Here is a 26,146-nt window from a genome sequence, read left to right as displayed (position 1 = left end):
AGGGTCGAATTTCGAATTTGAAAGACTTAAGAATTCAAATTCAAAATGACCAACCGAAACTAAGTAGAAGTTTTGGTTTTTTTTGACCGAATAGGTCAGTTTTCGATCTAATAGGTCCGTATTCAGCCGAATACGAATCAAAGTAATATCGCATTCAATCAAATTCGAATCAAAGTTTTTCCCCATTGAAAAGTCCACCAATGGACTCCAAATAGGTCCCCCATAGGCTAAAACATCAGTTCAGCAGGTTTTAGATGGCAAATGGTCGAAGTCGAATTTTTAAAGTACATGATAAATTTCGATATTAGAATTTTCGAATTTGAATCGAATTTTGACTATTCCCTAGTTGAAGTACACAAAAAATAGCACGAAATTCAAATTTTTTGAATTCGAAAATTCACCTCGACCTTCTCAGTGTTTATTTTCGTCTGGTGCAGTTAAAGTGACCAACCCTGTTGCCTGTCAGCGACCCCTTGGGACAGAAGTGCTTACATATGGGGCAGAGATCAAACAGTCACAGAAAATCACACAGAAACAGACAACAAATGAATATTTAATGAACACTTCAATGTGCTGCTATTGGAATACCTATAATCCCTTTCTGGGTGTTTTTTCAGGCCTCTGTGGCTTTCGCCTTTCCAGGTTATGGTGATTCCTGTAGGTCCAAGCGTTGAGAGTTATGCTTATGAGGTAAGCACATATTAAAGCCAACTCCTAACTGCATATTTAAAGGAGAAGGAAAGCTATAGAAACATTTTATTGCAAATAGATTAGACACAATAGTGCAAGTTATAACACTATATTTATTCTGCAGAATGCTCTACCATACCTGAGTAAACAGCTCTAGAAGCTCTCTCTGTTTGTTTAGGATAGCAGCTGCCATATTAGCTTGTTGTGACATCACTTCCTGCCTGAGTCTCTCCCTACTCACTCATAGCTCTGGGCTCAGATTACAGCTGGGATGGGAGGAGGGAGTGGGAGCAAACTGAGCATGCTCAAGCCCAAGCCCAAGCCCTGGAGGTTAAAGCTGAAGGCAGGAAGTCTGATACAGAAGCCCATGAGTACACAATAGAAAGAAATGTGGTGTTTCTTTTGACAGAGGACTCAGAGCAGCATTACTTTGAGGGTTTACTGATCTATTTATATAGACATTTCTGATAAAGCTTACTTAATTTTAGTCTTTCCTTCTCCTTTACAGGAGAACTAAACCCTAATATTGAATGTGGCTAAAATATCATAATTGAAATAATGAACTCATTACACTAGCCTAAAGTTTCAGCTTGTCAATAGCAGCAATGAGCCAGGACTTCAAACCTGTCACAGGGGGTCACCATCTTGGAAAGTGTCTGTGACACTCACATGCTCAGTGGGCTCTGAGCAGCTGTTGAGAAGCTAAGCTTAGGGCTCGTCACTAATTATCCAGCAGAAAATGAGCTTCCCCTGTAATATAAGCTGATGCTACAGGACTGATTATTAAATTCTGATGCTAATTGCACTGGTTTCTGTGCTGCCATGTAGTAATTATGTGTATTAATTACTAATCAGCCTTATATTGTGACATTTCTATTCTATGTGTACTGTATATTGTGAGTGGGTCCCTAAGCTCAGTAAGTGACAGCAGCACAGAGCATGTGCAGTGAATCATCAGAAAAGAAGCCGGGGAGCTACTGGGGCATCTTTGGAGACACAGATCTTTACTGCTAAAGTGTTCTGGTTGCCTGTGGCTGGTACAGAAGCACAAAACACATTTCTAGCTACTTCTTTAGTTAAGCTTTACTTCTCCTTTAAAGGAAATATTTAGGTGAAGATGTGCGCCCCCCACAAATGTTTCAAAGGGGCGTTAAACCAATCATGTCTGTAGGCCCAGTGACTGCGCTATATCACTATATCACACTATAGCCTGTGTAATAATATATAAAATATGTTTTATACCTGAAAAATAAAGGTCCTTCTATTTCAGTGCTGAAAATGTGCCAGGCACATATTCTATATTTTATCTTCACCCTTTTAAATTCTCTGTATTTGTATGAATCAATGTATAAGCGCTATCTGTAACATATCTACTATCTTGCAGTTAGGAGGATGGACTGGCCAGGCTAGTTCCGCTAACAATTCTATGATGCAGTCTATTTATATTTGTATTTTTATTGTCATTTTTGACAATTCGCTTATTTTTAATGCGGTTCCTGCTGATTTTTGTGTAAGGTGCAAAGGAGGATCCATGACGCAGGTTTCACGGTGGACCTGGACACTGACCACGGGACCACGTTGAACAAAAAGATCCGCAAGGCCCAAGTCTCCCAGTTCAACTTCATACTGGGTATGTAGTCATTTAGCCTATAGATTCAATTGTATCTCATTGCTGCCCCATTATTATTAATGCTTTTGTGTTTGTCTTCTTTTTTTCATATCTCACTTACAAATTAGGTAGGATATTTATTTTTTCATTTATTTGTAGCAGGCGATTGTACAAGCCTTGCTTTAAAGATGGCAACGTTGTAGCCCTGGGGATATAGCACCATAGGGCTTAGTTGCTTTCAGTATTGCTTCAGCTTTGTAGACTGCAGGCCAGACAACTGGGTTGTATGATGTTTAGTACACACATAGCTTGGCAGCAAATCAGATGCCTATTCAACTGTTTGCTTTAGTAAAGATCTATTCAAAGGGGAGGTTCACCATCAAATTAACTTTTAGTATGTTATAGAATGGCCAATTCTAAGCAACTTGTCAACCGGTCTTCATTATTTATTTTTCATAGGTTTTTAGTTATTTGCCTTTTTTTTTTTTTGCAGCTTTCAAATGGGGGTCACTGACCCCATCTAAAACCAAATGCTCTGTAAATCTAAACGTTAAGGGGCCCGTTTACTTAGCTCGAGTGAAGGAATAGAGGAAAAAAACGTCACATTTCGAATGGGCTACTTCAACCTTCGACTATGACTTTGAATCGAACGTTTCGAACTAAAAATCGTTCGAATATTCGACCATTCGATAGTCGAAGTACTGTCTCTTTAAGAAAAAACTTCGACCCCCTAGTTCGCCACCTAAAAGCTACCGAAGTCAATGTTAGCCTATGGGGAAGGTCCCCATAGGCTTCCTAAGCTTTTTTGGGTCGAACAAAAATCGTTCGATCGATGGATTAAAATTTTTCGTTCGATCGATCAACCGAATAGCGCCAACTACTCCGATATTCGAAGTCGAAGGATTTAACTTCGACAGTCGAATATCGAGGGTTAATTAACCCTCGATATTCGACCTTTAAGTAAATCTGCCCCTTATTGTTATTGTTACTTTTTATTACTCATCTTTCTATTCAGGTCTCTCCTATTCATATTCCAGTCTCTTATTGAAATCAATGCACGGTTGCTAGGTTTATTTGGACCCTAGCGACCAGATTGTGGAAATTGCAACCTGTAGATCTGTTGAATAAAAAGCTAAATAACTCAGAAACTTAAATCCTCTTTTTGTACATCATTTTTGGTTCGATGCACCCTTGTGGTCAGTGAGATACTCTTTTGGTAATTTCCAGCTTACAGTATATATCATTGAATTGTTGCACAGTTTGTGAATAGAATTTTAAATAACTCCACAGACCACAAATAATAAAAAATGAAAACCAATTGGAAATTGTCTCAGAATATCACTCTCTACATCCTACTAAATGTTAATTTGAAAGTGAACAACCCCTTTTAAAGGAACAGTAACATCAACAAATGAAAGTTTTTTAAAGTAATAAAAATATAATGCACAGGTAAAACTGGTGTGTTTGCTTCAGAAACACTACTCTAGTTTATATAAATAAGCTGCTGTGTAGCAATGGGGGCAGCCATTCAAAGGAGAAAAGGTTCAGGTTACACAGTAGATAAGCTCTGTAGTACATAATGGTGTTATCTGTTATCCACTATTTAACCTGTGCCATATAGACTTTTTTAAATTTCCACCATTGCTACACAGCAGCTTGTTTATATAAACTATAGTAGTACTTATCTGTTATCTACTGTGTATCCTGTGCTTGAATGGCTGCCCCCATGGCTACACAGCAGCTTTTTTATATAAACTATAGTAGTACTTATCTGTTATCTACTGTGTATCCTGTGCTTGAATGGCTGCCCCCATGGCTACACAGCAGCTTTTTTATATAAACTATAGTAGTACTTATCTGTTATCTACTGTGTATCCTGTGCTTGAATGGCTGCCCCCATGGCTACACAGCAGCTTGTTTATATAAACTATAGTAGTACTTATCTGTTATCTACTGTGTATCCTGTGCTTGAATGGCTGCACCCATGGCTACACAGCAGCTTGTTTATATAAACTATAGTAGTACTTATCTGTTATCTACTGTGTATCCTGTGCTTGAATGGCTGCCCCCATGGCTACACAGCAGCTTTTTTATATAAACTATAGTAGTACTTATCTGTTATCTACTGTGTATCCTGTGCTTGAATGGCTGCCCCCATGGCTACACAGCAGCTTGTTTATATAAACTTTAGTAGTACTTATCTGTTATCTACTGTGTATCCTGTGCTTGAATGGCTGCCCCCATGGCTACACAGCAGCTTTTTTATATAAACTATAGTAGTACTTATCTGTTATCTACTGTGTATCCTGTGCTTGAATGGCTGCCCCCATGGCTACACAGCAGCTTTTTTATATAAACTATAGTAGTACTTATCTGTTATCTACTGTGTATCCTGTGCTTGAATGGCTGCCCCCATGGCTACACAGCAGCTTGTTTATATAAACTTTAGTAGTACTTATCTGTTATCTACTGTGTATCCTGTGCTTGAATGGCTGCACCCATGGCTACACAGCAGCTTATTTATATAAACTATAGTAGTGTTTCTGAAGTAAACACACCAGTTTCACCAGTGCAGAGCAACACCACATTATATTTTCATTACAACACTTTCATTTTTTGGTGTTACTGTTTAACTTAGAGACCACTCAAGTCTGTTTCTGGATGACATAAAATCAAACCGGTGTTGACCAGAACATGCCACAAGCTCCGTGCTTTCCTGCCATATGAATTATACTGAAATAAACACCTGCGCTATTATGAACTACAACATCGCTGTAATTAAGGCCAACGTTACACCAAAGCATCGAAAGACCTGATTACATAACATTATTTTCATTTCCTCCCAAATTGTTGCCTTTAAATGGTCTTTTTGTGAGTCGAGAAATCCTTTTTATGTGGCTTGGCTGAGAATTACTCCAAAGTGTCCCGTTCCTGCAGGTGTCCTGCCTCTAAGAGCGTTGCCTTAATCAAAGATCAAGCATTAGGCATTGCAAATGAAATGTATTAATGAAATGATATGCTGACACAGTAGGAACATACAGTCCAGTTGTGGGTCAGTGTGAATCTTGAAGAGTGAACTGTAAATTAATGGTGACTTTCCTTTCCATCTGTGACCAGAGACTCCAAAGATTTGTCTACTGTAAAATGCCATTATTTTTATTTACTGTATGGAGCACTATTAGTAATTAGGGATGGGGGAATGTGAAATGTTTCCCTTCGCTGAAAATTCACGAAACATAAATGAAAATTCACCAAAATGCATTGGTCTATGGGCAACAAATATTTTTTTGGGGAGGCTAAGGATAGGGCACGGCAATGGGCATCTCTGAAAAATTTTGATTGTGGCTATTAGTATTTAATTGTAGCAGGCTGCCCTACTTTTCAGCCAGTGGGTTAGTGCATAAAAGTGGTTAAGTGGAAATTAAAGGGCATGTAAAGGCAAAAAAATAAAATCCCACTTTTACTTTCTTTAATGAAAAAGAAACCTATCTCCAACATACTTTAATTAAAAAAATATGTACCGTTTTTATAAGAAACCTGACTGTATGCAGTGAAATTCTCCCTTCATTTACTGCTGTGGATAGGAATTGTCAGATGCTCCCTAACTTCTGAACAGGGAAACAATCATACTTATGAACAGCAGGGGGAGCCCCCACCTTACTTCCCAGCCATGCAGAAATAAAGCTTGTCCTGGTTTGATGATTTATGGCGATCCCTAAGCAGCCCAGACCACATTGAGCATGTGCACAGTCTTAGTCTTGCAAAGATGTTTAACAAAGTTACAAAATGACAGCCCCCTGTGGCCAACTTTGAAAGCATAAATTATTTGTTTGATTAGGCTTGTGGTGCAGTAAGTTCATGTTTATGTTTAGTATACAAAATACAGCATTTCTAGCCTTATTCTATTTTAGACTTTACTTGTCCTTTAATAGGCAAACAAAGATAACTATTAATTGGTAATTGGACAACAACGGATAGTTTAGGCCATTCATGGGTTAATAGAAGCCACACACTCTGCCTCTCCAGAGTTGGCAGCTAATGTCCAGAGTTGGCAGTTAATTCGTCCATGTTTGGGGCCCTCCAAATGACCTGGATGGCCAATATCTGGCTGAAAATTAGACATTCGCAGCTTATAAAATCCCATTTATTTATTTTTTCATGGCAGTCAAGTGAACCCTTAGGGGCAGATTTACTAAAGGGCGAAGTGGCTAACGCTAGTGACTTTTCGCCAGCGTTGCCTCCAGCAGGGACATTGGCAATTCACTAACAGGCGCCAGTTCGGTAGCGACCAGGATCGTCATTATCGTTCATTCGAACTCTATCGCCAGGCGACTTTTCATTATGCTGAACGATCGTTACTCCGCAAATTCACTATAGTGCAGATTTTACTGAAGCAGAATTGCCTGAAAAAATACTGACTTGAACTTTTTTTGGGTAAGCGGTTTTCTCCAGACATTTCATAACATGTGGAACATTAATTTTACAGTGGGCTCATGTGTAGGGCTTTATATTAACTCTGTTGTCTTTATTAAAGTTCCCTGGACATGTGTAATAAAAAGTGGTAACTTCATTTGCACCAACATTTATAATAAAGACGTCCGTACAACTTTAAATTACCCGCCGTATGCAAATTGACCGAAGTGCAAGATCAATTGCGAATTTTCACTAGGCACAAACAAAACGATTGCGCATCTTCACAATGAAATGCTCGCACTGCCGAAGTAACGCTTACGTAAAGTCACCAGCGTTCGGCTCCCAGGGCGCAACTTTGCATATTAGTGAATTAGCGTAGTTAGCGAATCTGCGCCTGCCGGAGTGGTGCGATGTGCGAAAAGCGATCGTTGCCGAAAATTCGCCCTTTAGTAAATCTGCCCCATACAGTGTAGAGTGGCACATATGGACTGCCAATTGTTTATGAAAAGGTGTCCTTTATTTCGGTATTCGCCTGAACACCTTGACTGCAAAGTCTACTTGAATTTGGAAACGTTGGGTCTGGCTGAAGATCCCCATGTCCTCAACTGCCTGTTGTTAAGAACCAGTTGTGTTGTGTAATGATTTGAGCCTATCTGGTAACCCTTCAGTGAGTCAGGCTGAGACTGAACCTTTCTTCCATAAAACGCTTGACTAATGGCTGTTATAGTATCTGCCGGACGTTGCTATGAAAGCTGAATATGTGCCACTGCTCATGGGAGGGACAATGACGAAGCAGGAATATCCCAAGTAAACTCTTCATTTGTCACATCAGTCCGACCAAGATAACTGCATTTAGAGCACCAAACAAAATGTGCAGCATGATAATGTGCCAGAAAAAGTCTGTGGTTTACGCCCTACAGCTGATCTCATTGGATTCCTCATCCGTCCATGGACCTAATTATATCAGAGACAGACTTACTTTAATAAGATCTCAAAAAAACTATTCCGGTTATGTTTTATATTACAGAGGATTTGATGGCAGGGAAGGTAAGTAGACTGGTGGTTGTAGTAGATCTATTGTCAATGTGCCCTTTATATATAGACACCCTTTTATTTAGCCGTCGTTACTACATCATACAATCTGGGCTTTATACTGTGTGACAACAACTTTTTGGGGAAGGCCCTTTCCTGTTTCCAAAGCATAAAAAACCCCGCTCAGAAAGCCAGGTCTGTAAAGAAGCGGTTTGCTGAGATGGGAGTAGAAAACCTGACTGTCCTTCACTGAGAGCCTTGACCTCAACCTGAATCTCTTTGGGCAGGTGCGTCAAACTCAAATACACAGGGGGCCAACATTTCAAAAATGCTCCAAGTCGAGGGCCGGACAGGTTCAGTGTTTCTTGAAAACAAATTGAAATGACCTTATTAAACCTTAAATATTAAACCTGGAACTGACCCAGCACAGAAGTTATTTCCTATAAAACAACATATAAATTTATGCAGTGTTTACACCAAGATTAAAGGGATACTGTCATGGGAAAAAAATGTTTTTTCAAAACACATCAGTTAATAGTGCTGCTCCAGCAGAATTCTGCACTGGAATCCATTTCTCAAAAGAGCAAACAGAATTTTTTATTTTCAATTTTGAAATCTGACATGGGGCTAGACATTTTATCAATTTCCCAGCTGCCCCAAGTCATGTGACTTGTGCTCTGATAAACTTCAATCCCTCTTTACTGCTGTACTGCAAGTTGGAGTGATATCACCCCCCTCCCTTTCCCCCCAGCAGCCAAACAAAAGAACAATGGGAAGGTAACCAGATAGCAGCTCCCTAACACAAGATAACAGCTGCCTGGTAGATCTAAGAACAACCCTCAATAGTAAAAACCCATGTCCCACTGAGACACATTCAGTTACATTGAGAAGGAAAAACAGCAGCCTGCCAGAAAGCATTTCTCTCCTAAAGTGCAGGCACAAGTCACATGACCAGGGGCAGCTGGGAAATTGACAAAATGTCTAGCCCCATGTCAGATTTCAAAATTGAATATAAAAAAATCAGTTTGCTCTTTTGAGAAATGGATTTCAGTGCAGAATTCTGCTGGAGTAGCACTATTAACTGATGCGTTTTGAAAAAAATATGTTTTCCGATGACAGGATCCCTTTAAAGTGAAAACATTTCCCGGAGGATCCTTCCCGAGGGCTTAATAAAGTACATCTACAGACACTTGGCTTTTTTTTATCAAAGTCCGAATTTATCTCAGTATTTTCTTCTACACACTCCAATCAAATCCTCTCAGGTTTTTTAATCTTATTTATTATTATTCCTGAAATTTTGCTTCGCGGGAAAAATAAGATTTTAGGGATTTTCGCCAGAAAACGTCGGGGTATTGCACAAACCCAGCGCAGATGAAAAACTCATTGAGACTTCTCCCATTGATTTATATGCAACCTCGATAGGTCTGAGATACCGGATTTTCAGATTCTGACTTTTCCATCCTCTGGGTTTAATAAATTCCGAAAAATTTGTGATTTTTTTTAAAAGTCAGATTTTATAAAAAAAAAAAAAAAAAAAAAAATCACAAATTTTTTGTGATTTTTGCATTCGGAGTTTAGTAAATAACACCCTTGGTGGGACAGTCACTAAGATTCATAGTTGCGCCAGGTGTAACTTCGCCGCACTTCGCCAGGCGTAGTTTCGCCAGCGCTCCGCAAATTCATTAAAATCCGAAGTTGCGTTCAGGGGTAGCGTAAGGTTGCGAAAATGCACTAGCGTTGATTCGCTAAGCGAAGCGAAGTTACGCTAGCGATGGTTAATTTGTATACGGCGCCAAATTGAAGTTACAATGGAGGAATATATAGCAGCACTACACAAGCCTGGGAAACCTTAAAAACAACAAATAAAATGTTTATTTTGCCCAACACATGTGCCCACTGTATAGTTAAGTTGCCATGAGTTAGGAAATGTAGGGGGGAAGGAGGGGAGCCCCAAAAATTTTTTCAATCTTTTTCACCCATAATATAGAAAAAACGCCAGCGTTTTTTGGGACTTTTTTTGAAGAAATCCCTATCTACTCTACTCTACTCTAATCTTACCAAACTGGAATATATATTTAAGTAAATCTTGCCCTTTTACATCTCTTGCCTTGAACCACCATGTTGTGATGGTCTGTGTGCTGCCTCAGAGATCACCTGACCAGAAATACTGCAGCTCTAACTGTAACAGGAAGAAGTGAGGAAGCAAAAGACACAACTCTGTCTGTTAATTGGCTCATGTGACCTAACATGTGTGGTTTGTTGGTATGTTTGTGAGTACAGTGAATCCTACGATCCCAGGGGGCGGCCCTTATTTTTTAAAATGGCAATTTTCTATTTATGATTACCCAATGGCACATACTACTAGAAAAGTATATTATTATGAAAATGGTTTATTTACATGAAGCAGGGTTTTACATATGAGCTGTTTTATGCAATATCTTTTCATAGAGACCTATATTGTTTGGGGGTATAGTTTTCCTTTAAGTAGGAGATGATGGACAAGATAAAGAATATAAATCTGAACTAGTGAAACCAGACAGGTTACTAATGTGGAATAACGCTGGAATCTTTGCTACAAACATGGCTGTGCTGGGTTTCTGTTGCCATAGACTTGTGAGAGTGTGGGGTTTACCTTTCATCTAATACACAATGCAAATAAACTTTTCTCTTAAACACTCTAGTGGTCGGGGACAAAGAGAAGCAGAACAGCACAGTAAATGTTCGGACTAGAGACAACAAGCAGCATGGCGAGCGGGACCTGGAGGTTCTCCTTGTGAGACTGACTGAGCTGAGAGACTCCCGGGTCAGCAATGCTGAGGAGATATTCTGAAGGCAAAGTCTCCAGCTGTAACTTGCGTCAGTTCCTCAGGGGAAACGTCTGAATCATTAGAGGCGAATTCTAAACTTTCCATGTTACCCTGCGGCGGAAAGCGCTGAAGAGGATTCAGGAGACGGTGGTGATTGGCTCCATATAAATCGGATCCATTCTCAGACACCATTCTGCAGGCTGATCTATATCCGGAGCCCATATCTACATATCTATACGTGTCTTTCCTGACTGCCCCTACATCATGGCTGCACTGGATATATTTATTAAGGAAATAAAGGCTATTTTTCAACATTAGGCTTCAGCGTGTGCATCATTTCCATACAATTGGTTTTGGCTCGGGTCCACCTGCTTTACATATAGGGCCGAGTCTTGATTACAGGGAAACACTCAGGGAACCAGATGTTTAACTAGGCGTTTGCCCTTCAATCTCGTGCAGAACAACTCTCGTCTTGTGCTTGATGCATCCAAATAAAGTCATTTACCCCTGAACTGCCCAGGTTCTTTAAAACTAAAATTGTATATTGCAAAAGTGCTCAGGAACTGATTCCCTTCTATTAGTCTGTAAAACTGAGAGTAGCAGAACCAACACTCATGTGCTCTCAGCCTAAGAGCAGGTGGTTTTGTTTTTTTTCTGAATCTAGTTGTATATTTCTGGCTATAGTCGGCTCAGTCCTAACCACAAACTTCTCTTTGCGCAGCTCTTCTTCTTTGTCAGTAAACCCGTGGGGCAGTGACACATTTTATTTCGCTAGAGCAGCTTTATTTATGATCTCCGTATGCTACGTCAGCATCTGACACTTGTGCTTCCTTTATTGAAAGGTCATTATCAATATGAAATTAGGCAAAAAACAGGGAGAGCATTTTAACTATGGCCTTCTTCATTTAGAGTGCAAGCTCTGTCATCCCACCTCTACAGTCGGGGGGAGGCAGTTTACCAGTAATAGGTGCCCTTTAAAGCAAAATAGGGCCCAGCAGATGGTTTCATACTTTCTGGGCTTAAGCCGTCCAACATGTGGCCAAAATTCATTGCACACATTGGAAGTATTTGTATAAAAGACAAAAATGAAGCTGGGCCTATAGAAGTTGAAATTGAGTCTATATGTCCCAATGGCCATATATCTATAGGGCAGATTAGACAATCTCAACCACATTGGTGATCAGATCAGCCCAGTTGTACTTTATGTACGGATGACTAAATCATGTAAAGATCTGCCAAATGAGTAGATCTTAAAGGAGAACTAAAGCTTAACTAAAGAAGTGGCTAAAAATGTTGTACATGATGTTTTGTGCTTCTGTACCAGCCCAAGGCAACCACAGCCCTTTAGCAGTAAAGATCTGTGTCTCCAAAGATGCCCCAGTAGCTCCTCATCTTCTTTTCTGCTGATTCACTGCACATGCTCTGTGCTGCTGTCACTTACTGAGCTTAGGGAGCCACTCACAATATACAGTACACATAGAAATGTCACAATATAAGGCTGATTAGTAATTAATACAGATAATTACTACATGGCAGCACAGAAACCAGTGCAATTAGCATCAGAATTTAATAATCAGCAAACCTGTAGCATCAGCTTATATTATTAGTGACGAGCCCTAAGCTTAGCTTCTCAACAGCCAATCAGAGCCCACTGAGCATGTGAGTGTCACAGACACTTTCCAAGATGGTGACCCCCTGTGACAAGTTTGAAGTCCTGGATCATTGCTGCTATTGACAAGCTGAAACTTTAGGCTGGGGCAATAAGGTCATTATATAAAATATGACATTTTTAGCGATATTCGTTATTAGGGTTTAGATCTCCTTTAAGGCTGAGAAATTTCAGCTTAAATTTTCTCTTATTTAAAGTGCTGAACTGTCTCGCTACTAACAACGGGGCAATGTCACTGCTCTCTCCCCCTCCCTTATTTCTCGCTCTGTCACTAATCAGTACATGCTCAGAATCCAGAATAATTGCACATACACATCACTCTGCAGCTCGATGCAACGTAACACTGGGCTGGTAACATCAGATCACACTTGTGCACAGATACGTGGTCTGGGCCGAAATGGAAAGGTAAGAGTGTAGTTGCAACTGGTATTAAAAGCTAAGGGGCCCATTTACTTTGCTCGAGTTAAGGATTAGAATAAAAAAAACTTCAAATTTCAAATGATTTTTTTGGCTAGTTCGACTTAGAATCGAATGATTCGAACTAAAAATCGTTTGAACATTCGACCATTCGATAGTCGAAGTACTGTCTCTTTAAAACTACTGCGCCACCTAAATCCTACCGAGGTGCAATTTTAGCCCATGGGGAAGGTCCCCATAGGCTTTGTAACAATTTTTTGGTTGAAGAAAAATCGTTTGATCGATGGGTTAAAATCAAACGATTTGCAGTAAATCCTTCGACGTCGAAGGATTTACATTCGGCAGTCAAATATTGAGGGTTAATTAACCCTCGATATTCGACCATATGTAAATCTGCCCCTAGGTGTACAGGTATAGGACCTGTAATTCAGAATGTTTGGGTCCTGGGGTTTCCAGATAACAATTCTTTCCATAATTTGGATCTTCATACCCTAAGTCTATTATAAAATCATATAAACACTAAATAAACCCAATAGGCTGGTTTTGCCTCCAATAAGGATTAATTATATCTTAGTTGGGATCAAGTACAAGGTACTGTTTTATTATTACAGAGAAAAAAGGAAATCATGGATTATTTGATTATAATGGAGTCTGAGAGACTGCCTTTCTGTAATTCGGAGCTTTCTGGATAACGGGTTTCCGGATAACTGATCCCATACCTGTACCTATAGAAATGATTTCTCCTGCCTATATTGGTGGCCACGGCAACTATTTCTACAAAAACAATACAAAACGGGGGGGGGGGAAACAGCAACTGAATCATCCTAAAGCAACATAAGTCATAAAACAGCATTATTATCCCCAAGACCAAATGTAAATACATCAACCGACAGCTGAAACAATACGATTATCACCAATGAAATGTTCCTTCATGGTCAGGGCAGTCAGGGTTGTCAGTTACTGGCCGGGTATATGTGTATTCCTTTTAAATATATACACTGTATTTTGTTTCATTCAACGTAACTCTTTTTTATTCAGCTGGTCCCAGGATCTTAACATGTGAACACAGAAAGAAGACGTGAACAAAAGGGATCAGTAGAAGGATTACAGGGAAAAGGTGCGATTGCAACATCCGAGCATGTTCAGAATTGTTCTGGATTATTCCAAGAAAGAAAACGGGGTGTTGCCTTCCTTTGCATGGCAGCTACCAAGTACCTGGATTCAGATGCAGCTGGGAGCCAGTTCCAGAAAGCACTTCAGCAACGTGTCTATGCCAGTCAATTCTATGGATGCACCGAATATACTATTTAAGGATTTGGCCGAATCCTTTGTGAAATATTCAGCCAAATACCGAACCGAATCGGAACCCTAATTTGTATATGTGAGTTAGGGAAACGAAGGGGAAAGAGAGTAAAAAAAAATTGCTGAAAAGGCCCAAATCTTGGCCAAATCCTTGATTCAGTGCATCCCTAGTGAACTCCAAAGGGTTCTTAATTTGAATTGGGTCCCAACAAAACAGAAATTCTATAATCCCTCTGTATTTTACAATCTACCTCTAAACTCAATTTAGGATGCCGTTATGGGATCCGTTATCCAGAAAGCTTCAAATTATGGGAAGGCCATCTCCCATAGACTCCATTTTGATCAAATACATTTTTTTAAATTTCCATTTGCCCTGTAATAATAAAAGGGATCACCAAACTTTACATTCTCTGTAATAATAAAACAGTAGCTTGTACTTTGATCCCAACTAAGATATAGGGATGCACCGAATCCACTATTTTGGATTTGGCCGAACCCCCGAATCCTTCACAAAAGATTCGGCCAAATACCGAACCGAATCCGAACCCTGATTTGCATATGCAAATTAGGGGTGGGAAGGGGAAAACTTTTTTTACTTCCTTGTTTTGCAACAAAAAGTCACGCAATTTCCCTCCCCACCCCTAATTTGCATATACAATTTCGGATTCGGTTCAGCCGGGCAAATCCGAATCCTGCTTAAAAAGGCCGAATCCCGAACCGAATCCTGGATTCGGTGCATCCCTACTAAAATATAATTAATCCTTATTGGAAGAAAAACCAGCCTATTGGGTTTATTTAATGAAGTCCAGAACAAGTTTATATATTCCCAAAGAAATATATATAGGGAGAACAGCCCCTGTGGCAACAGCAATTAAAAACCAGCATAGCGTAATACGTTCATTTAAAAGGGATATCACCCTGTGTTTAAAGTGGCTTATTGACAAATGTGCTCCACCTTTCTTTTGGGCAGCTGTTAGTTGGAAAAAGATGATAAATCAGAGGTAAGTATAAGGAGTGAAAGGTATTTTCCCTATGCAGCAAACTGTGTTCCAAAAGCGAAGCACCTCCCCCCTCTGGGCAAATTGGCTACTTACAGACCATTGCTGTGTCGTTGTGCATGTAGCAAAATCCCTTTCAGGTTCTTCCTCCGAGTCACCACTCCCTCCAGGCTCCGGACCAGGGATAAGAACCAAAGATAGTGTAATAACATTTTATTAAAATATAATTAAAATCTGCAATATATACACTCACATTTAACCCCCGTAGGGTGTGCGCATTAAGTCCAGTTCAAAGTGTTTGTAAGAGGATGGTCCTGCCGGCTTTCTTTAGACTCCCTCGTGGTGCTTCTCTTGGACCGATATGTGTTCACCCTTGCCTGACGCGTTTCGCTGTGGTTCTCAGCTTCCTCAGAGGCATCCGAGAACCACAGCGAAACGCGTTAAATGTGAGTAGTAGTAGTATTGTTTCTACTTGTATATCTGATGATTTACACGTGTGTATTCAAATGAATAATCTTTCCTGGAAAGATCTTTTTACAGGAAAGATGGTAATTATAACATCAATGGCCGCCTCTAACTGAGGAATCATAAGAGAGAGCTTGAATTCTATTGTTTCTACTTGTGTATCTGATGATTCAGCTCTTACTGTTTTAAATGGAAATGAGCAATCTTACCTGCAACCAACGGTCGTAGAAAAGATCCTAATTGTTACGTGTATGGCCATCTGTAGTTGTGCAATTACAACATCTAGACTCAAAGACCACCTGACAGCCAGCCAATCAGAGAACTGGAATGCTCACATTTTTGATGGTAGCTCAACCTTCTACCATTAGGATAACAACCAAATATGTATGTGTGAAATACTGGATGCTTTTAAATGAAACCAAGTTCGTACATCCAAGATCTAATCTGAAAATAACCAGTAGCCATGTCCCATGTGACTGTGAACCTGGCTCGATTAATGCACTAGAGTGCCAATTTAATCTTAAAGGGATACTGTCATGGGAAAACATATTTTTTTCAAAACGCATCAGTTAATAGTGCTGCTCTAGTAGAATTCTGCACTGAAATCCATTTCTCAAAAGAGCAAACAGATTTTTTTATATTCAATTTTGAAATCTGACATGGGGCTAGACATTTTGTCAGTTTCCCAGCTGCCCCCCAGTCATGTGACTTGTGCCTGTACTTTAGGAGAGAAATGCTTTCTGGCAGGCTGCTGTTTTTCCTTCTCAATGTAACTGAATGTGTCTCAATGGGACATGGGTTTTTGCTATTGAGTGTTGTTCTTAGATCTACCAGGCAGCTGTTATCTTGTGTTAGGGAGCTGCTATCTGGTTACCTTCCCATTGTTCTTTTGTTTGGCTGCTGGGGGGAAAAGGGAGGGGGTGATATCACTCCAACTTGCAGTACAGCAGTAAAGAATGATTGAAGTTTATCAGAGCACAAGTCACATGACCTGGGGCAGCTGGGAAATTGACAATATGTCTAGCCCCATGTCAGATTTCAAAATTGAATATAAAAAAATCTGTTTGCTCTTTTGAGAAATGGATTTCAGTGCAGAATTCTGCTGGAGCAGCACTATTAACTGATTCATTTTGAAAACATTTTTTTTCCCATGACAGTATCCCTTTAAAGTCATTACTCCATGTTGATTTTGGAGAACATCTCAGTTGGCATATGAGTAAGCAGCCAACAGGACAGAGCTGGGCCCGACAGGCATGAATAATAATACAATACAAAGGGGCACAAAAGAATTCATTGTGAGGTACAACCACAACCAAGCTCTGTCTCAAACGCTCGTTGACCTATAAAGACGTTTCTGCTTATATTTTTTGTGAGTCAACTTTAATAAAAGGGTTACCGAAAGTAGTATGTTAATTTGCCAAGGATTTTCCCTGACAACGTTGGTCGACACGATTAGCAACAATACAATAAACACAAACATGGATAGATTTCTTGAACTTCGAAACTTCTTTCCTTCGAAAAACCTTCCTTCATCCTGCAAACTGGGCTCTTGGGGTCGGAGGTACAGAGACAATTAATCCTCTTTTAACTGTCAAGTTCTGTCGTTGCCATTGATTCCTATAATGGGCAGGAAGGCTAAGGAATGAGTAGCTTACATCTTGCAACCACCCATAATCCCAGATCATAAGGCTTCCCAGAATCTTCCGTCAGGGGAGGAACTGCAGGCAGATCTCATGTAGATAAATTCTGGAACTCGTGGGAGTCAGACAGACAAACAAGGATCTGGGAGAGAATCATCACAACCTCGGAGCCATAACAATGAACTACTGGGTGGTGTGGATCTTGTCTGTGCAGCTCTCCTTGGTGCTGGGCCAGTTGATTATAGGTAAGAATATCTCCATCCTGCTAGAGAATGTCACTATTTAAGGGAAGGTGCAGCAAGAATGCTCACACCCCCATCTCTTTTGTTTCCCCTGACTAAATACTTTTCTTTAAATTAAGGTGGATGAGGGGGTAAGTTCAATTTGCTATCTTCCCAGAAAAACCACCTCCCTAGGAATACCAATGAAATAGCCAAGAAGTCAATCTTTAACTTAGATGTATTCTGTTCTGCAGATATTTGCAGGTTGTGCATGTGTTTGGGCGTTAAAGGTGAAGGAAAGTCCAAACAAGCAACTGAGAGCAGACGCGCACCCGCGGTGTATTGTAGTGTAGCCCGGGGCTTGGTAATGGAAGTTTCGGCAGCTTCCTATTCAATATGCAAAGAAGAAATTTACCGGCACTCACGATCTTAGTTTGCAGGAAAACCTCGCTTTATTTCAGTGCTTGATAAAGGGGCGTGACCCCGAAACGTTGCATCACCGCACTGAAATAAAGCGAGGTTTTCCTGCAAACTAAGACCCTGAGTGCTGGTAAATTTCTTCTTTGCATATTGAAAGGTGAAGGAAAGGCATATTTACTTGGGGGTGCCAAAAGTTAGGCAACCCTTGGGCGGTGCTCCTATTAGGAGAAAACTGCACCGGCCCGGGGTTCTTCCAGCAAGTACCACAGAGCAAAATGGCTTCCTTCAAATATCCCAGGGCAGACGCATGTGCAGTAGAACTAAATAGCAGGCTTCTTCGCTGAAGTTCGGCTTTTTGCACTACTGAACATGCGCACCCGCACGAAGAAAGAAGAAGAAGGAAGAGATCACTCCATGGTGCTCACTGAAACAACCCCCGAACCGGTGCAGTTTTCTGCTGATAGGAGCACCAGCCCGGGGTGTGAGGTAAGTAATTACAAGCTTTTGGGGTGCCTAACCTTTGTCACCCCTAAGTAAAGACCAAATTTCCTTCTCCGTTAAAGCCCCTTCAGTCCATGAATTCCAAAAGTTCATAAAAGTATATCATTTAAATGTTCACCTGTTTTTGTTTGCTTTAGCGAATCGATCCCGAGCTCCCATTCTGATTCTATATCTAGGGGCTAAGCCATAAAGCCTGGCTGGAATGCAGACGTGGGTATCAGCCAATACACTTCTTGGCCCACACAGTGGCCAATTCATATCTTGCTTTCTGCCCAATGTAGAAGGTGGAGGGAGGCGGGGTTATCTACATGTAGAATGTAACATAGTAAGTCAGGTTGAAAAAAGACACACGTCCATCAAGTTCAACCTTTTAAGTTTATAAACTGTATATAACCTGCCTAACTGCCAGATGATTCAAAGGAAGGCAAAAAAAAAAACATTTGAAGCCTCTCCAATTTGCCTCAGAGGAGGAATCCAAGATGGCAATCGGACCAGTCCCTGGATCAACTTGTACTATGAGCTATCTCCCATATCCCTGTATTCCCTCACTTGCTAAAAAGCCATCCAACCCCTTCTTAAAGCTATCTAATGTATCAGCCTGTACCACTGATTCAGGGAGACAATTCCACATCTTCACAGCTCTCACTGTAACAAACCCCTTCCACATATTTAGGTGGAACCTCTTTTCTTCTAATCGGAATGGGTGACCTTGTGTCAGCTGGAAAGACCTACTGGTAAATAAAGCATTAGAGAGATTATTATATGATCCCCTTATATATTTATACATAGTTATCATATCACCCCTTAAGCGCCTCTTTTTAATGCATTCTGATTCAACACGTATTACATTTAGAAATACTTTCCACGTGTTTCTGCGGTCAGGTATCATGGCTAGTGATTGGTGAATTTGTAATGTTTCGCTTTGCCGGAAATGAGTGAATTTCACAAGAAATTCACAAAATGGAAGATTAATGAGTGAATTTCACAAGAAATTCACGAAATGGAAAATTATTTTGACGTGCGTCAATTTAGACGCCCATGACAATTGTTATACGCGTGCCTATCTTGGGCACATGCATTAAAGTTAATGGGTGTCCGAATAATTTGGACGCACGTCAGAATAGTTGCGCTCAAATACATTGGCGCATGTCCAAATTATTCAGAAACCCATTAACTAATGCATTTGGCCAAAATAGGCGCGTGTATAACAATTGTCGTGGGCGTCGAAATTGATGTGCGTCAAAATTATTTTCTGTTTCGTGAATTTCTCTGCAAATCGAAACAGCACAAATTCGCCAATCACTAGCAATGATACCTGACTGCCCAAATCTTTTTTCGCGAAAAGTGGATATTCACCTCGAATTTGCACCTGCAGAATTTATTCGCCCATCACTAATCAAAACGGTGTTATAGGGAACACTTGGGACTGCGAGTCTTTTACACACCGCTGATCATTAAGAATAACCCAATAAATACTGACTGTTCAGACAACTTACAGCAGCTTTTATTTCTTTGAGTTTATTGATGTGTTTTTGGTTGCAGTTTATTCCGGGAAACCTCCAGAGATTTATATACCAAAGATCTGCATAAAAGCTTTCCCTCCAGGCTTCCCAGTTAGCAGCAATATTGGTAATATTTGCAGTACTGAGCGGGTGAAAGCTAACTGTGGGCGGCACAACCTACCTACGAATAGCTTCGGACATCTCCTCCGCCAAGCAGAAGCCATCAACAGCCTGGAAGAAGGATACAAAAAGTGCTGTGAGCAGAGTGATAAGCTGAGTTGTGCAGAAACAGCGGTGAGTTTAAATAACACAGACCTAATCCTGGTTATTGCTAGGCCTGTCCTTTTTCTTAGATTATGGTCTCACTATAGATATTCAGATAGAATATAATTATGGCTCTCAAGTTAGGGCTCTGTCATTAACCAAAAAAAAAACTTCCAATGTTTACAGAATAGTATATGGAATAATTAAAGTTGATCCCTTTTATATTTCTACTTCAAGTATTCGAAAGGCTTCATAAAGGCATTTATTAACCAAAAAAAAACGAATTTGCTTAGATGTTGGTAGATAAGTTCCTATCAGATATAAAGATATATTAAGGGTCGAATTGAAAATTCGAATTCAAATTTTTACATTTTTTTCTTTATGGTCAAAACTGTCAAATTATCCACACTCGATTTGAGTTTTTGTAAAAATTCTAATTTGATTTTCGAGCTGTATCAAACACTGGCCCTATATTTTCTTTCTCTTTCCTGCAGTGGAAGAAAACGCTAGAGGATTACTGTGAAGAGGAGATTTCTATCAAAACCAAAGGGAACGTTTGCTGCAATAGGCAAGGAGCTGCAAGAGAATTGTGCTTCAGTATCACGGCTCCCGATCCCAATTATGGTGCCGATTCTTCTCAAGAAGGAGAGTCCCCTGTGCGTCACGCAAGAGGCTTGAATCGTTGTCCTCCTTTGTTGCCTAATTGCTTGGGAAAAGCCAAGAACGAGGCGCCTAATTTGCCCTTCCCACCCGGCAAACCAGAATCCGGCAATATCAGGAACATGTGTAGTCTGAGGCATGTGAGGCCCAGATACGGCATCATGCAACTGCCCGTCGGCAAGTCTTATGTACAACAGACCCAAGCCCTCGACCTCTTGGAGGATGAGTATGAGAAGTGTTGTGAGGATGAAAATGTGCCCTGTGCTAATGCTGCGGTGAGTGTTGTGTATTTATTATTATCCTGTAGTGCCAACATATTCTGTAGGTTTTTACAGCGATGATACATCATTCAAATCAGTTTCTGCCCCAGCAGAGCTTACAATCTAGTCCCTTTCACAAATTTCACACACTAGGCTCAGTTATATCAGGAGCCTGTATATATTTTGAGGTTTTCCCGACCCGCACCCAGGGCAGCCATCAGGGGGCATGGGGATTACAAGTGCACTGAAGGGGGGCAACGCCGAAGCCGCGCCGCCTCCTTCCAAAGTCCTGAACAGCCGAAATGTGGAAGTGCCAAAAAAGCCGAACAGCTGAAGTCCGGAAGCGGCGAAAAGACCCAAACTCACGAAAACAGCTGAAATTGAAGTCATGAAGCCACGAGTTCAATTTCTCTAAACACCGATGTGTGTTTTTGTTTTTTGTTTTTTAATCCCCTGGCCGGCCACCAATGTATTATTTTAATACTCTATAAGCCCCTGCCACCAATATTCTTTGGGGCCCCAATTTTTGTAAGGGGGGCTCTGGCACTAATGTTTTTTGTTTTTAACTTATAGGGTGCCTGGTCCCCAATAAATTTTTATAACTTGTGTGTGTGTGGGGGGGGTTATTTTTTTTTAGTGCTGATGTTGTCTGTGTGGTCTTTTAACTGTGATGTGGAGTGGGCGGGGCGGGCCCAGGGGGCCCAAGAAATTGTTGTGGGGGGCCCCATGATTTCTAACAGTGGCCCTGCCCGCACCCGACCCTAACCCACGCCCGCACACACTCCTTTTTTAAGACCTGCACTGACCTGTCCCGCCAATGACATCACAAAAGGGGCGGAGTGAGGAGGCGCTAGGCTATAAAGCCGACATTTGAAGGTGGTGGGTCGGGGAGAGCAGGAGAAGAGCTCAACCCGCCACCTGCGAAGAGGAGTGCAAGGCTGGCCGCACATCACTATTTTGACTGTGTTAGAAAACCAGAAGGAACCCACATGACATGACAGACATGGGGTGATTGAACAAACACCTATATTTAATCATTTTCCTGCAACGCTGTACAGGCAGCAACATCTGTTTTAACGTCCTTAGGCACCGTTAAAGGGGTTGTTCACCTTTAAATTGACTCTTAGTATGATGTAGAGAGTGATATTCTGAGACAATTTGCAATTGGTTTTTTTATTATTTCAGTTTTTTTAGTTATTTAGCTTTTTATTCAGCAGCTCCCCATTTTCCATTTTTAGCAATCTGTTTGCTAGGGTCCAAATTACCCCAGCAACCATTCATATATTTCAATAAGAGACTAGAGAACTCGAAATTCAAATAAAAAATTGGCCTGGCCGGTAAAAATTATGGTGGTTTCCAATGTTATTAATAGGGAAAAAAGATAAATATATAGGAAGGCCGGCAATATATTGTCTGAATCTGAGATAAAGGAGCCTGTAGCAAGAACATGCAAATAGGCTACTGCCTACAAAAGCCCATGTCCTCCCTTTCCTGTTTTTTCCACCAGAATTTGATGTCTGTTTTTAAACATATGAATATAATGTATCCTTTCTGTTTACTGAAGGCTAAAACCCACAGTAATAAAATAATGCAGTAGATAATGTACCCCCTTTTGTAAAATATAATAATAATTACAGAGGAGTTTCATGGCCATATAAAAGGCTATTTTACAAGTCACGGAACTCCAGGGTGACTTCTATCCTTATATTTTACAACAGGGAGTTCGTTATTTCTTTTGATACATAAGTTTCAGTGAGTCATCGGCGAGCACCTATTATTAGTGGTGACATCATTGAGCACCATTATATAGTGAATAAAATACCACCTATTGTAAAATATACGGATATTATAAGTCACCGAGGAGTTCCAGTACCATATAAAAATACAGGTCATGGAACGCTGAGGTAACTTCTAATATCCTCATATTTTCTAACAAGGGCTACTTTCTTTTTTATAATACACAAGTTTTAGTGAGTCATGTGACAGAAATGACATCACTACTCACCATTTATAACTGATGACATCACTAGTCACCGTTTATAACTGATGACATCACTACTCACCATTTATAACTGATGACATCACTACTCCCCGTTTATAAGGATATAATTGACAGGATATTCATGGCTCATGTGTATCAGTGATAAAGTCCCCTTATACGAGCTGAGCCAATGATTATCAAGCTGTCTATTTAGAAAGGAATCTCTATGCAGGAGCATCAGTCAGTATTAGGGATGTGACATCCATGGACACAGAATGAGACTGCACAGGCCCCCGGCCATTATAATTATAAAGTCTATTTAATCTATTCTGAGACTTGTTTACAATTAAACTTGTTCCAGTTTCTGCAGTTGGAAAAGTTTGCCAAGAACAACCACATGTTTTCTTAATACATACTAATGGAGTCCTGTGTTTATTCACTTATTTCCTTTATGTTGCCCCACAGTGGGAGAAGGTACTGGCCGAGTTCTGTACATGGAAGAGAGAGGCTGATAACAAGCCCTATAAATGTTGCCAAAAGCAGAGCCGGATTAGTATGTACAGCTGTTTTGCCAGACGGGCTCCCTACCCGCAATACGACCGAGAAATAGTAAATAAAGAATAGAAAAAGCCAGTGAAAGACATGGTCATCTTGTGAACAGTAAGTATCGTATTGCATTGTTCATTGGGTGCCTGGGTTATATTGCACCTTGGGTAACTGTCACAGCTGGGGGTTACATAATTATCCCTACACCTAAGGGTCAGGGCACACTCTCAGATTCGGGGAGATAAGTCGCCCGGCAACAAATCTCCTCTTCTTCGGGACTACTAATCTGCCCAAACTGCCTCCCGGGAGCTAGAATATAAATCGCCAGCAGGATGGCACTCGGAGTGATTCGTTTTTCCAAAGTCGCCCGAAGTTTCCTGTACATCGCCGGCAGGATGGCACTCGGAGCAATTCATTTTCCGAAGCTGCCTCATAAGGAAACTTCGGGCGACTTCAGAAAACGAATGACTCCGAGTGCCATCCTGCTGGCGATTTACATTCTAGCTGACGGGAGGCAGTTTGGGGAGATTAGTAGCCCCGAAGGAGAGGAGATTTTTCGCCTGGTGACTAATCTCCCCAAATCTGAGCGCGTGCCCTAACCCTTAAACACCATAATGAATGGACTGTTCCAACATGGCGGTGTTCTTGTGTGTGCAAAAACCCAATACAATTTCGCCAAAAATCTGTATCCATTTGTGTGAAAGGGGAGTTAACTGGCCAACCCATAACAAATACAGGTATGGGATCCATTATCCAGACACCTGTTATCCAGAAAGCTCCAAATTACAGAAAGGCTGTCTCCCATAGACTTAATTTTATCCAATTAATCCAGATTTTTGGCTCTTTTCCCTGTATTAATAAAACAGTAGCTTGTACTTGATCCCAACTAAGATATAATTAATCCTTATTGGAAGCAAAACCAGCCTATTGGGTTTATTTAATGTTTAAATGATTTTCTAGTAAATTTAAGGTGATCACCAGAAATTAACTTTTTTTTACATCTATCATAACATTATCTTTGCACGCTATTTAAAATTTTGCCATAAAAGTATGTGTCCTATGCTTTTACATTGCCTTTCTGACTCCCCATGTTCCTCTATGAGGCGGCTGCCATATTGTGCGGCAGTAGTAACTGAGAGGTTGGCACAACAGTCGAGTTTATGAACTTCAAGTAACAATTTCTAACAAATGCAGACCTACCAGTGAAAAATGATCAATGTGACCTATAGGCAGCTTTTAATGTACATTCATATTTTGAAGAGTATTTTTTTAGAGTCAGTATTGCTTTAAGGGACGAAGATTCAAATTACGGAAAGATCTGTTATCTGGAAAAACCCAGGTCCCAAGCATTTTGGATAAAAGGTCCTATAAGTCAAAATAACAAAGTTGATGCAAAATGCCAGTAACAGCAACACTATAAATCAGTATCAAATAACAGGGACAATAGTAGTGAGAGGAGAAAAATATACTCACAGTTCACCCCAGTCCATGGGTTCATAACATATAACAACAGCCAAAAATTGTGAGTTTTTCTCCAAAAATTATTGACCAAAATATGATTAAAAGTTCAAATCATTAATTAGGACATACAGGCGAAGGCCTGACGTGTTTCGTGCCTATTGGGGCACTTACTCATAGGCTGTATGTCCTAATAAATGATTTGAACTTTTAATCATATTTTGGTCATTACTTTTTGGAGAAAAATGTACAATTTTTGGCTGTTGTAGCAGGTCTCATACCTGTAGACTTATAAAATAATATACCATTATAGGAGATGGCAAAAGAAAAATGCACTTGTTCAATTAACTTCAAAAAAAATAAAAACGCTGTTCTTACCTGGAGCTACAGAAACCATGAGGAATATTTAATATATACCCTTTTATTTTTCCTTCTATAGAATCTGAACTAATATTGAGACTCTAGGGAACTAACAGAGACTTGCAGAATGGCCCTTAACCTGGACTATAAAGAAGGACATGGAAAGAGGTGACTCATTTGGCTGCTCCCTACACAATGTACCTGGGAACCAAGGAAATACTTGATTGGCGCTAATTTCTAGCATTAGTCATGTAATATTTAAATTCATTTTATCATTTAGGAGCTACAAGATTAGGCTGCTGTGTTGGGATCCTCGTTCTTACGGCTCTCCATGTATTTCACAGCTGCAATGACATGTCAATAAAGTCTGCTTAAAGAGAAATGATGGAGGGGGTTATTTAAAGCCATTTTATAGAACAATGTTTTGATGATGTCATCAAGTCTTGTGACATCATCAGCCCCAGCTAATAATGCCCTCGGTGAGGAGGAGTCACATTCATGTAACTGTGTGATTTCATGGACGATTAGTTCCCTTTGATGATTATATATTATATTCATTTTATCCAGGATTTGGTTTGAATTTCAATTAAAACTAGGGATGCACCAAATCAAGGATTCAGTTGGATATTCTACCTTTTTCAGCAGGATTCAGCCATATCCTCGTGACTGGCCCAACTGAATCCGAATCCTTCAATTACGTGGCTTTTCATCACAAAACAAAGAAGTAAAAAAAAATTTAACCCCTGCACTGCATGCGTATTTCTCTTTTCCCCTTTCCGTCCCTGATTTGCATATGCAAATTCAGGTTTGGTTCAGCATTTGGCTGAAAGAGATTCGAGGGTTCGGCCAAATCCGAAATAGTGGATCTCTAGTTAAACGTGATTATTTTTAAGCTCTAGTTTTGGTTGAACCCTTGTAAAATTATTAAACT

At 40.3% G+C, this 26,146-nt stretch overlaps 2 protein-coding genes across 2 annotated transcripts in view; both read left to right on the top strand.

The window, feature by feature from the left end:
- The window catches only part of LOC108699340 (threonine--tRNA ligase 1, cytoplasmic), a 29,709-nt gene extending 18,846 nt beyond the window's left edge, over window positions 1-10,863 (top strand). Inside the window, exons 17-19 of the mRNA XM_018231355.2 lie at window positions 618-690; window positions 2,206-2,320; window positions 10,426-10,863. Of these exons, the coding sequence (XP_018086844.1) occupies window positions 618-690; window positions 2,206-2,320; window positions 10,426-10,574 (337 nt within the window). The 3' untranslated portion in view covers window positions 10,575-10,863. The remainder of the gene's footprint in view (window positions 1-617; window positions 691-2,205; window positions 2,321-10,425) is intronic.
- Window positions 10,864-16,865: 6,002 nt separating this feature from the next.
- LOC108699347 (extracellular matrix protein 1) lies at window positions 16,866-25,588 on the top strand. Its single transcript, XM_018231362.2, has 5 exons — window positions 16,866-17,287; window positions 19,727-19,980; window positions 20,445-20,885; window positions 23,317-23,511; window positions 25,295-25,588. The coding sequence occupies exons 1-4, from the start codon at window positions 17,221-17,223 to the stop codon at window positions 23,473-23,475; spliced, it is 921 nt and encodes a 306-aa protein (XP_018086851.1). The 5' UTR covers window positions 16,866-17,220; the 3' UTR covers window positions 23,476-23,511; window positions 25,295-25,588.
- Window positions 25,589-26,146: the final 558 nt, after the last annotated feature.

The sequence above is a fragment of the Xenopus laevis genome, chromosome 8L, assembly GCF_017654675.1.
Source record: "Xenopus laevis strain J_2021 chromosome 8L, Xenopus_laevis_v10.1, whole genome shotgun sequence".
NCBI lineage: Eukaryota > Metazoa > Chordata > Amphibia > Anura > Pipidae > Xenopus > Xenopus laevis.
The sequence above is the reverse complement of the archived record's forward strand: the minus strand, read 5'-3'. Positions and strand labels throughout refer to the sequence as shown.

Excerpts from the sequence above, each read along its gene's own strand:
- LOC108699347 (XM_018231362.2), top strand. The coding sequence starts at position 17,221 with ATGAACTACTGGGTGGTGTGGATCTTGTCTGTGCAGCTCTCCTTGGTG. Across the intron at positions 17,288-19,726 it reads GCTGGGCCAGTTGATTATAG|TTTATTCCGGGAAACCTCCA; the intron begins GTAAGAATATCT and ends TTTTGGTTGCAG. Across the intron at positions 20,886-23,316 it reads TGCCCTGTGCTAATGCTGCG|TGGGAGAAGGTACTGGCCGA; the intron begins GTGAGTGTTGTG and ends GTTGCCCCACAG.